Source organism: Ictalurus punctatus, chromosome 9, assembly GCF_001660625.3.
Source record: "Ictalurus punctatus breed USDA103 chromosome 9, Coco_2.0, whole genome shotgun sequence".
NCBI classification, from domain to species: Eukaryota; Metazoa; Chordata; class Actinopteri; order Siluriformes; family Ictaluridae; genus Ictalurus; species Ictalurus punctatus.
This window is the reverse complement of record NC_030424.2, coordinates 12,634,798-12,647,378: the sequence shown is the minus strand read 5'-3', so window position 1 is coordinate 12,647,378 and position 12,581 is coordinate 12,634,798. Positions and strand designations below refer to the sequence as shown.

General features: G+C 38.2%; 2 protein-coding genes across 9 annotated transcripts in view; both read left to right on the top strand.

Moving 5' to 3' along the window:
- Positions 1–5,248, top strand: part of mboat2a (membrane bound O-acyltransferase domain containing 2a) — an 80,232-nt gene extending 74,984 nt beyond the window's left edge. The window contains exon 13 of the mRNA XM_017475865.3: positions 910–5,248. Within this exon, the coding sequence (XP_017331354.1) occupies positions 910–1,078 (169 nt within the window). The 3' untranslated portion in view covers positions 1,079–5,248. The remainder of the gene's footprint in view (positions 1–909) is intronic.
- A 1,030-nt stretch (positions 5,249–6,278) lies between these two features.
- The window catches only part of kidins220a (kinase D-interacting substrate 220a), a 68,028-nt gene continuing 61,725 nt past the window's right edge, over positions 6,279–12,581 (top strand). For 6 of the 8 annotated variants that reach the window (XM_017475864.3, XM_017475863.3, XM_017475862.3 and 3 more), the window contains exon 1: positions 6,280–6,547. The gene's annotated coding sequence lies outside the window, so the exon portion shown is untranslated. Of the gene's footprint in view, positions 6,548–9,803; positions 9,947–12,581 lie in introns of those variants that run through there. The other 2 variants (XM_047157609.2, XM_053682671.1) reach the window with 2 other exon arrangements.

Below are 12,581 nucleotides of genomic sequence, written 5' to 3'. Positions count from 1 at the left end.
TAAGAATGTACAAGTTACTCATGCAGCTGTGTGTGATTCTTTAATGGTAAATGGTCTGCACTTATATAGCGCTTTTATCCAAAGCGCTTTACACTGTGTCCCATTCACACACGCACGTGGTAGCAGAGCTGCCATGCAAGGCGCTAGCTTGCCATCGGGAGCAACTTGGGGTTCAGTGTCTTGCCCAAGGACACTTCGGCATGTGGAGTCACGTGGGCCGGGAATCAAACAGCCAACCCTACGATTAGTGGACAACCCGCTCTACCACCGGAGCCACAGCCGCCCAGACAACTAGAATTATAAACCCTTAAAATGTGCAGCATTTCGTTCATTAACAAACTCATAAGCCTTTTCAGTAATTATATTCAACAAATAAAAACTTTTTTTTTTTTTTTTTATAGCCATGAACTAAGCCAGTGGTTTTCAAAGTGGGGGCCGCCAGGGGGTGCCCGGGGGGGCCTCAACATTTTGGTGTGAAAAATAAATTCTCTCTCTGACAACCACACACACACAAAATCAATTCCTAATGTAATGTAAAGACGTAAGATGTAATTATTAATAAAAAAAAAAAGGGGGATATATTCAGAAGTCTGTATTTTTTTAATGTGTTTTAAAGACATCTTGCAAAAGGGGGGCCTCGGTCAAATATTAATGTCATTTGGGGGGCCTTGCCCTGGAAAAGTTTGGGAACCCCTGAACTAAGCATTAAAAGTTAATTGTAATCATTGGTCATATCAGTTGCTCATCCAGACCTTTTTAAATAGGGAATTTTATTTAACTAGAGCTTTTATAAATGTTGTAAAAATTTGAATACCCCTGATATGGTGTTACGTATCAGTATGGTACAGTAACCTCACTCTCTCTCTCTCTCTCTCTCTCTCTCTCTCTCTCTCTCTCTCTCTCTCTCAGGTCATGGTACTTCGGTCTGCACGTGATTTGCATGCTGCTGGTCCTAGCCCTTCCTGTGAAGCGCAGATCATCACGTGAGAAGCTGCAGGAAAAACAGAACCATCCGGCGGAGGGCAGTGACTTCTCCAGCACAGACCGTAACTGCAACCAGAAACAGAAAACGTCCTGAAGAACGGACACCTCCTTCCACCTCTTACACCCAGAGCTGTGGAGAAGTCGCATCCAGACTGATGAGCCCGAGTGGCTCTTTTTTCTCTCCTTCCAACCTAACCCGAACGGGACGTTACTAAAACGTGAATAAGGACAGACAGACGAGTGTGGTGAGCCTCAGAGAATGGCACCGGGGCTAATCAGTTTACAGCGGGGGAAAATCCTTCAGTGTGTTTTCACCAGTTTGGGGCTTTAATTGGTCACAAGAGGAATCGATTGGGTCTTAATGGAGATTAACAAATACAAGTTGCCTTAAAAACCCTCTATTTACTATCCAGTGCTCAGCAGGCTGGCATTGAGATCATTCAAGAAAGGAACATTTGAGGCCAGCTCTTGCAGTACTTAGAGGATTTTTTTAAAAACCCATCAGCTATTCACCAATATACCTTGTGTTTTTTTTTTTTTTTTGTGGGGTTTTGCTATAAAAAATTTGATAGAATTTGTTTGATGCCAATCTCTCATAGGCCTTAGTTTCCTGTTTTAGGCAGTTGTCTCTTCTTTACAGGATCTTTTTGTTGTTGTTGTTGTTGTTGTTGTTGTTGTTGTTGTTCATCTGTTTGATGCATATCTGATGCTGTCTTTGGAAGAGGCAGAATTCATTTGGAACGAGGGGTAATTTCTTTACACAAGATTGTCATTTCTTTTTATTGGTTTTGTTTAAGGGCTTTCTGTTTGCGTTTTGCTCTCCGTTTTTTTCAGAAGAAGCTTTTAGTGTCTCTGCCATTACATTACAGTCATTAACATTTGACATCACAGGAAGCACACTGAGAGCATGCATTGTGGTGTATTTGCTAGGATCTTTTACAGTGCACCGATTTGTCATATCCGAATTCGTATTCCGTTACTCGCGTCGTACCTTTTGTTTACTATTACGGCATACATTTGGCGTCGGTGATCAACCGACCTCGTACAGCAGTTCAGATTAAGTTTGATCTGAGTGATGTTGAGGTGTGAAGGATATTTGGCGCATGGGGGCTTTAGGACACCATTCAACAAGTGTTTAGTCTTACAGTCAGGATTTTAGTGTGTGTTACAGTGGAAAGACCCACCGTCTGGGAAGTAGAAGTGTTAGCAGCAGATGCAGTAGGGAGTTTAATAGTGTTTTGAGTTAAAAATCATAATGATTCACAATGAGGAAGGAACAAAAAGTCGCAATGGTAAGAAAAAGCTCGAACAAAGCGCTTGAAAACACAATCGATTACTTTAGTAAGAACATGTACAAATAAACCAGTGTGGCTCATACAGAAGCACCTTTCTGCCACAGGAGATAAACAAAAACAGATTTCCATCAGCATCTCGTTATTATGAGAAAAGCGTCTTGTTACTACAAGAAAACATCGTTATTACGAGAAAAAATGATCATGAAAAGAGCATCGTTACTATAAGAAAACATCGTTATTACGAGAAAAAATTATTACGAAAAAAGCATCGTTACTATAAGAAAACATTGTTATTATGAGATCGTTATTATGAAAAAAAATGATGAAAAAGGCATCATGATACTACAATAAAACATCGTTATTATGAGAAAAAAATTATTATGAAAAAAACATTGTCACTACAATAAAACCGTTATGAGAAAAAAATTATGATAAGCATTGTTACTACAATAAAACATTATTACGAGAGAGAAAATTCGTTATAAAAAAGCATCATTACTACAATAAAACATCATTATTACGAGAAAACAATTCGCCATTATGAAAAAAAAGCATCGTGATACTACGATAAAACATCGTTATCATGAAAAATTCATCTGATTATTATGAGAAATTGATTTTGCTATTATGAGAGAAATCTGTTTGTAGTACCACCAAACTGATCATGTCTTCTAGTAAGATGCTTTTCTTATAATAATAATAATGTGTTTTCACGTAGTAACGAGATCTTGTAGCATTGAGATGGTTTTCTCATAATTAACAGGATGTTTTCACGTAACAAGATTATTTTCTCGTAATAATGAGATCTTCTCTCATGATAACAGATGTTTTCTTGTAATAATGAGATGCTGGTTGGGATTTTTCCCCTCGCGTTGCAGGGACGCGCTTCCGTACGCACATGCAAGACCAATAAGTAACATCGTCGATTACGCCGTACAGTATGTATTGCTTTTTGCATCTGCTAATGTAAAGCCACGATCAGGGATTCAGATGGCGATTTAGTTTACATCAACATTTGAGTATATTTCTATTGTCCTGTTTAGCTGAATATTCCACCCTGCTGTATTTAATGCACATAGAAACTCTGTTTAAATACCTAAAGGCGTCCTTGTGTTCGAATTTAAAGAACACACAGCAATGAAACGGGAACATTAGCTTTCTGACTCCATTTTCTTCTTCGCGCTGAGGTACAATTACCCAGAGACCACAGTGACGGGAACAGTAGATATCGTTTGAGCAAGACAAGTGTTTCCAACCACATAACCAGCACATCAATGCAAAACTGCTGCGTATGTCCAAAGTGCCAAATCACCGCAGCCATCGCACGCTGTATGTCTGAAACCACACACACTCACTGTTTAAACGCTGCACATCAGGATGAGAGGTTTTACACTAAAGAAATTAGAAAGAAGGATTCATTCATTCAGTTCATATAAAAGAAAGTTATTTTTTAACTGAAAGTAATATGACTTAAAGGATATAGAAAGAGTTTTCTCTGTGGGGTTTTTGTTGTTGCACTTTTAGTAAGGGAGACGTGACGTGGTATAGCGCTTTATAACCCGATCTGTGGGGGGAAAATAACTACAGAATTATTAAAGATTAAAGATGCCATTACAATAATATACCATGTAAAGAAGTTTTTTTTTTGTTGTTTTAAAAAAAAAAAAAAAAAAAAAAATTTAGACCATGATATTGTCAGTGTCTTTAGGTCTATATGTGTGTGAACACTTGTCTGGTGTAAATATGGACCATTTGTTGGAGTTTGAATTTGTATTTGTCGAGCCTAACAGCTTTTTGTCAGTCGGATGTCCTCAGTTCTGTTGAGGTCCATGTTATTAATATACGTCAGAAAGAACGGCTTTATTCTGCTATTGGAATCGAGTTCTAGTCATACGTTTCACACAGTCATCGTTCACAGTGTCATGAATGGAAGAATGTGCTGAGAGCCTACGTGTTAGTCAGGATTCGCCCTCTTTTATCTACAGGTTGTTCATATCGATTTGCATGGTCATATTTATTAATGTGACTATACATTATGAATATCATCCCCAAAGCCACAGAAGTATTACACAGTGTCATCTAAACACATTTGATCCCGATATACGTATTTAGTGTCGACTGGTTGTTTTATCTCTTCCATGACTTGTATCTCATCAGGTTCGAATGCTGAGATTTAAGTCTATGTGTAGATCTAAAAATAGATAAGTGTTGGATGCGGTTGCATAAATCAATGAAAAACATCATTTTCAAATCAAAGACCTGAGCTAACGTCACTTAAAAGCCAGTAACACAGCCAGCAGACGGACGGGTCATTTTATTGTGCCCCCAAAGCCATGTACTATCCATTTTACTACGCTGTATAACTTGTACATTTTTTGTACACTTTTTTTTCCTTCTCATGTTATCAGCCATTGCATGACAGATACGATATGTTTGCTCTATGACGGAGTTGGTTTGATGGTTGCAATCCACAATGCAGTTTAATAGTTTATATATAGATATTTTATTTGGACTACATGCTATGACATTTCTGCAGAGCCAAAAGACGTCTTCTTAGATTCTTAATGTGATTTCTTACGTTGTTATTTTCAACATAATGTGCGATGGAGAATAAACAATGTTTGCCTTTGTGGGATTTGTTTTGTTTTGGATTTTGATTCAGTCTTTTTTTTTTTCTCCTGGGGAAATTCAAATGTCACATTTATTTTATTATTATTGTGGGTAGCTTTTTAGTTTTAATCTGGCTTACATGGATTCGGAGATCGTCCTTCACACATTTTCTAAACACTGTGATTTTTACCTCATTCAGACGATATTTTAAAGAAAAAATTGGAACATTCTAAGGAGTCTAGGAACTTTTTTTTTTTTTTTTTTTTTGTCCAAGTCGCTTCATCCTGTATTTGTATGTCTTGTGTGTTTGACAGATGAGCTACTGATTTAACCAGATGATTAAAATGTTTATGAACACACTTCTAGTGAAGAGAGAATTATTTTTAATATTCCATATGTGTATGACTTTAGCTGCTATCTAAGTAATACTGTGTATCCATACAAAGTGTTTGGGAAGTTAGCTTTAAAAAAAAAAAAAAAAAAAAAAAGATGGATATGCCCAATCATGCCAGAAATATTCAGTTTCCATACTCGGAGTGAAAAATTAACGTACTTTATACCAAGGCGTTTAGTTTGTTAGGTTGCACGGATATATTCATTGTCACAAGTAACAAAAAATTTAATAGTGTGAAAATACAGGATGTCTGCAAAGTCCCCTACATAGGGGCTATGTTTGCCAGCACCACATTGGTGGTTCGAGAGTGGATGGTCGTGGACGAACAGTTAGCACACTACCAGTCTTTTTTAATTTGTTAATACGCTTGGCAACAGTGTAGTGTCATGTGCCTGCCATGTTTCCTGTTAAAGTCCATCGCAGCCTTGCGACAACTTCCTGATCCAGCCATGAGAATGATTTCTGTACGTTCTTTTGTCAAAGGCATTCTTCAATGCTATCTGGAGAAGAAAAAAAAGCATGATATTTATATAAAATCATACAAACTAAGTATGAAAAAAGTGTTTGCTAAAAAAGTGTTAATTTCCCCTATGCATGGAGACTTATGGGGCACCCTGTCGATTAGTAATGTCAGAAAATTATCGGGGTTAACGGTTTACATCTCCCTTTCTGAATGCGAGATAAAGTAATTCTGTATAAATAAGTGATGTACACTTCATGAAATCAGGTCTGAAGATCCAAAGTGTCATAACAAAACTTATTAATAATAATAATAATAATCTGTTGATTTTACCTTACATTTTGGATTGGTTCCTTTTCTTAGGCTACATCCACATTTTATTTTTTAAACTTGTTTGAATTCTGCTGTAACTAAATAAACACGTAAAATATATAATGCATACATCTTTGACACTTTTTCCCCTCCTCTCAGAAACCATGCAAACTTTTGCACTGAACTCCATTCTTGAGTGGGCGGGGACTTAGCGAATAAAATATAAGCCCCGCCCACTTGCTCATACTAGCGTACTACATAGCATGTCAATAGAACGTTAACGCTGGTGTGTTAACTATTTACATACACTATGAAGTAAAGTAGTATGTTTTTGACATAGGCTTTAATAAAGACCACCCTGCTGTACAAAATGGCTGTGCTTCTGTAGGCAAACAAGTGGAACACGCTGAAGAAGACTGCACAACCTGAAGTCTTCCTCTGCCTCGGGGGGGTTAGTCATTAGTGTTACTGTGGACCTCTGGAGAGAAAAAAGTAAGTTGACTGCAAAATATCGTCGCTAGCAAGCGTTAAATTCTGACCAGACGTGAGCAGCGGGAGAAAGTTGACTTGTTATTGTGTGTTGTTAACGTGTTTGACAGCAAGAAGGGAGGACATTTTAAAACAACGCTCCAAACAGCTTTTAATATCCAGACCTAACCGTTAGAGAGACTGCAGGTTGACCTTAAAAAAAAAAAAAAGAAAAGAAAGTGTCACGTCATCACGTGACTAATGACCACAGGGCACGCGCTGTCCAAATTGACCGTATCTAGTTAAATGGATGCTTCTGGATGTTTCTCTGAGATTCTCTGGATTTTGATGCTAAAATGTTGTTCAGCGTGAATGTATACTGAGCATTGTTGATACTATGTAGTCACAATGTCGACAAAATTCGGGTTTGGATTTGTTTGCCATTTCATAAATACTGTATTTAGACCTGTATTAGTCGTTAACTGCTGTTTTTTCCCCTTGAACAGTAGGAGGAACTATGTTGTCACACACACACACACACACACACACACACACACACAGACAGAGCCTGGAAACACATCCTCAGCATCCATGTTCTGTGCCTGCATGCTTATTTTAGCTGAAGGTTTATATTTAGGTCATTTTGGTTCTCTGTCCAAAGTCCAAAACTGCTGACAAATCAGACTTCAGGGCTTGGAGCAGCGGTGTAAACCTCCAACAGAAACTCATAAAAGAAACTCGATGTCCCAAACTCTAAATTCTTACTGCATCCTTGACCAAGAGACGGAACATAAAGGTGCAGTTTGTAATATCTTGTAAGAACTTGTTGAGCTAGTCATGTCGTTTCAAAGACACTTCAGGAAAACTGATTTGCAACATGCCTTTATTATATGGAGGGGGGGGGGGGGGGGGGGCATTATACAATCGTAGCAGTTTTACAAGTTTGTAAATGGATACTGTAGGCATTTTACAACAAGAATCTGCCCTGTCAATAAAGGCGAGTAGACACAAAATCATGATTTGCCTTTTCCATATTTGACATACGAATAACTCTGAAAATCCCCCACTCACAATACGTGCCATAGCACAGGGTTACATTCACTGTCAGGACAAATCTGACATCGATACCTGTTGACTTCCTGTGTGCACTAGCTCCAGCGTCCCCAGTGTGGCGTTTCTCTGTATGTTTTCGTTGGTTTCTCAAGTTTCATCCAACCTTCCGAAAACATACAGGTTTGTGGTCTGGCTGTGCTAAATTTCCCCTAGGTGTGGAGGTGTGAAAGTGTGTGTGCATGGTGTCCTGTGATGGACTGGATGTGTTCCTGCCCCATGTCCAGTGTTCATATCCAGTGTGGGTCCATACAGATGAATGAATTGAAGGAGTATAAGTAGAGTGTGCTTGAATGGCATTTTCGGTTCTCCCACTGGACCAATGGCTGTTGCAAAGTAAGTTCTTACATAAAGTATCACTTTAAGGATGCTTGCTTTTCTTGTTCTAGCAAGCTAGGTCTTTCTGATTCTTATGCACGAATCAGAAAATAATTGTATATAGTTTGAAATGCGAGTGTGTATCTACTTATATATACATCGTATTTGATTAAAAGAATACAAGCTGGTGCGTTCTTGTTTTGGAGTAAACATCCCAATGGTCATGGCTATAAAATATTTGTTGCCATTGACTTTAGAAATGATAAATGAATGATGACCTTTTTCCATACACTGGTAGATGGTGTGGTGTTCAGTACAAATAGATTTGTCTAGAAAGTTCTGTTAAACCATGAGCTCAAGTTGAAACAAGGACAAAAAGACAAGCACTATGCCTATAGAAAGCTGAATTGTTTTCCCTGGATGATGGATGGAGGTAGATCTTTGCTCTTTTTATGGTTATATAACACCTAGAGTCTACGTCAAGTCTGCTGTTTACATTGATCCAGCCTCGAAATGAATCATGCAAGCCGCCAGATCAGAGCTGCTCAGCTTTTCCTTCAGAGGCAAACATAGTTTTTGTATTTTTTTAAAAAAAGTGTCATCAGGAGGAACAGGAAGGCTTATTTAAGAAAAACCCTTATCTGTCCCTTTATAAGGAAACCATGATGGATGATTTATGCAAGGCCAAAAATAAATGCAAATTTTGGAGAAGATATGCAAATAGCTTAGTATATGAGCCATTGTACTTTATGGCGGGATGAAGTAAGTATGCGGAGCTCACCCAGTGTGATTTTATAAATTGACATAAATGTTATGAATATTCAAATGAACAGATTTAATGAACAAAACACTGATACTAGAGCAGAAGTAAGAAAGAAGAAGAAAACACACACACACACACACACACACACACACACACACAAAAACTCTCTTTGGTCTTTAGACCTCAAACACAAAGATGAAAATTTAAAGTGGTCCAGATTAATGCTGTACTGTATGGATGTATGGCTTATGATTATATTGCTTGATATTGATTGTTTGCACAGCTGCTCAAAAGTCCGAATCTTGATACTCATTAACAAACCTTGTACCGTGCAGCCCAAGATCGTAGAAAAGACTGTAAATAAAGGAAATGACCAAAAATTGTTTCACCACACAAAGTCTCGAATCCAAATATGAAAAAAAAATCTCTACTCTAAATGTGTACTCTGGAAGCTTCTTCTGTTTTCATAAAGTATGTGATAAAAATGAGAGTAACGTATCTTACTGATCTTGTATCGTAATCACAATGAAAACAAGCACAGGAGAAATGTGAGCTTTTTGTAGTATTTGTTGTTTTAACGCTAAAAAGAAGGAACATCTCTAACTCGACTGAATAATAGGGCAGATCCTGTGAGCACTGTTTGACAATCAGAACAGAGCTGCATGTACTTCAAATGTACTTCATTTAGCAAATTACTCCAAGAAAACTCTGGCATATGTTTTAGAGAGTAGAGAGAGGTCACATCGCAAACAAGGCTGAGGATTGTGTGATGGGCGAGGAAGTAAAGTTCTCTCTTATTTCTTCATTCATCATGTTTATTTGTGTTTGCTTTGACAGTTTGTAACATTCATGCCAAAAGTATGCATCATATTTGAGAAGAGAGAAAGGGATGCTGTATCAGTGATGATGAAGATGTGCAGTGGAGCTGTAGTGACAGATTTAATGTATGTTAATCCTGACACGTGCTGGCATTGGGTCATGTCAGGAGAGGAGGAGGAGGAGGAGAAAGGGTGTTGCTCTGTTTGGAAGAGTAGAGGAGGGGCGTGGCCGTGGATGAAAGGAGGAGGGACGTTATTGTCCGGAAGAGTGGAGGTGGGGCGTTAATGTATTCAGGAGGACCGAGGAGGGTCGTTACTCTTTCATCCCTCAGTGATCCTCACTAGTTAAACGCATGCACTCTGAGAGACAGCGAGAGAGCATCAGCAGCACACGGCTCTACCGGAAGTCACAAGGTGAGTCGTCAGGTTTTGAGTTTTGCACACAGAAGATGTTTTGAGTGATTTAGGAATATCGATTGTGTTATCTGTACTGCTGTGTGTTGTGGCTGTGGGGGTGTGTGTGTGTGTGTGTGTGTGTGTGTGTGTGTGTGTGTGGATGGTTGCTTGGGCTTGAACCTTGCTCAGTCAATATTAGGCCAAGGAGATCATTCGCTCAGCTGATTGGCCCTCTACAGCATCATGAGTGCACTTACACAGGGGGGAGCAGCTACTCTGGGGAGCTTTGGGGCATTACAGGGTGTGTCAGGGCTTCAGAGCTACAAACAAAGGCTCAGCAACATGATTTTGATATCTCTTTTTTTCATCTTTCATCTGATTGCGGTCATTTGAGCTGTGATGGTCTTATGAGCATTAAAGCTGAATCAGCACTTTCCATTTGGCATCTGTTATTTCTTTATTATAGGCTAACCATGTTAATTTTAGGTCTTATCCTGGTGAGAAGTAGCGGAAAACACCAACATGGATAGATATATTCTCATTTTCCAAGACTTTGAGTCAGCTAAGAGTTTCAGGGGCTTACTGATGTACCCTATGTATAGTGCGAAAAATACTTTATATAATGTAAATAGAATACAAAAACCCAATTTTAAGGGCCTTGTGTGAAATTTATTTAGTAATTTTGCACATTACTGTTGTCTTATACTTGCCACCCTACTAGAAAGGGCATTGTTTGGAAAGGTAAAGTGGGGCAGTTGGGATCAGCGACCTCGACCTAGAGAACCTGGATTCGATATGGCACCGAATCATTTGTCTGCAAAAGTTTCGTCTCCCATTGTTTAAAAACCATAACTCTATCTTACAATTTCAAAATGGTCGCCATTTAATGTGGGCATATCCTGCAACAAGTCTGAGTGTTACATGTCGGTGTTCAGATAATGGGCTTTGAACTAGCAAAGGTTTTGCAGGGCTTGATAAATGTGCAGTGTTAGAGAAATGCTTTAGAAAACCATTTATAAGGCATAATGCACTGCTGGGTCAAATGAGTCGGTGATCAGACTCCCCACCAGCAGCGTTAATGGACTTGGCAATCATGATTAGCAGAATGATGGTTATCATCCTGCAGCTTAGTTTCATTTGTCTTTTTCCTGTTCTGCATTTCACTCAGACCTATTAAAGCATATTTCGATGGGATAATAATAAACTTTATTTATATAGCACCATTCATATATTTACAGAAATAAAGAAAAGGTAGCCAGAGATAAAAGTGTAAAATATGCAAATAATAATAATGAGTGAATAATAGAAGTGACAAAAAGAATAAAAATATAATAGTATAACAATATCAAATATTTTAAAACTACATTGTTCATGCATTAGAGTAGACAATACTCAAGAAACTCAAGAAAGTGTTATATTGTCTTGTGTCAGTGTTGGGCAAGCTGCTTTAAAATGGAGCTGAACTTCATTAAAACTCCCTCAGAGAAATGGAGCTTCTACACAGCGTACGCTACATGGCAACAGTAGCTTCACTACACTGAAGCTACATCCATGACTACTGTTTATAAATAATAATGAAATGAAGCTCGGTTATGGTATTATTCAATTAAAGTTTATCTTTATAGCACTTTTAACAACTGACAATATCACAAAGCTTGCATTTGTACAGCAACAATTTGCAGCCTTCATAGTTATTCATTTATTTATTTATTTATTTGTGAAAAAGTCACCAAGTTATAATTTATCTACAAAAACTATTTAAAATTGCTGCTCAGAGAATATTAAAGAGGCAGTTATAAAGTGTGGACGTACAAGATATTTAAGTAATATCACAAGAGCAAGAGTGTAGTTATACCGAATATCAGCACATCTGTGAATCAGCGAGAGGGCGGTATCGGTTTTATACAACAGTTTTATAAATAAGAAATGAATGTCAGGTTACTGATATATCAGACACAATATGGCCAAAAAAATCTGTTTATTTTTCCTCCGCTAGTGGAAATAGATCTCGAAGAAGTTACACTCACTGATAACCCGTCGGCTAGCTCACATTGATTTGTACAGTCCTGTTAAAAATACCAAAAACCAGAGGTGTTCATAGGGGTTGAGATCAAGACTCTGTCCAGGTCACTTGAGTTCTTCTACTCCAACCTTGGCAAACCATGTCTTCATGGAGCTCACTTTGTACACAGGGGCTGTGTTGTGCTGGAACAAGTTTGGGCCTCAGGTCTGGGAAATTGTAATGCTACAGCATGCAAAGACATTCTATATAGTGGTGTGCTTCCAACTTTGTGGCAACAGTATGGGAAAGTTTCACATAAATTTAAACTTTACCCTTGAATGTTCAACATAACACTGAGTCTTCATCCTATAAGGATTGCTGAGATTGGAGATTACAGAGTAAGAAATCTGAAACTACTTTTCAATGCACATGTTTTCATTGGGCTTTAGTTCTGGGAAGGCCATGTTAAACGCTTGATCCTATGGCCATTTAACCATTCTTTATGATTTGGACATACGCTTTTTTATCATTGCCCTGCTGGAAGATCTTGGCGGAGCCATATTATTTTTTTGAAGTCCAGGATGTCTTGTATCTTAACAAGGTTTACAAGACCTTTTGGAGGATACACAGTCCCATATCACTACAGGTCCT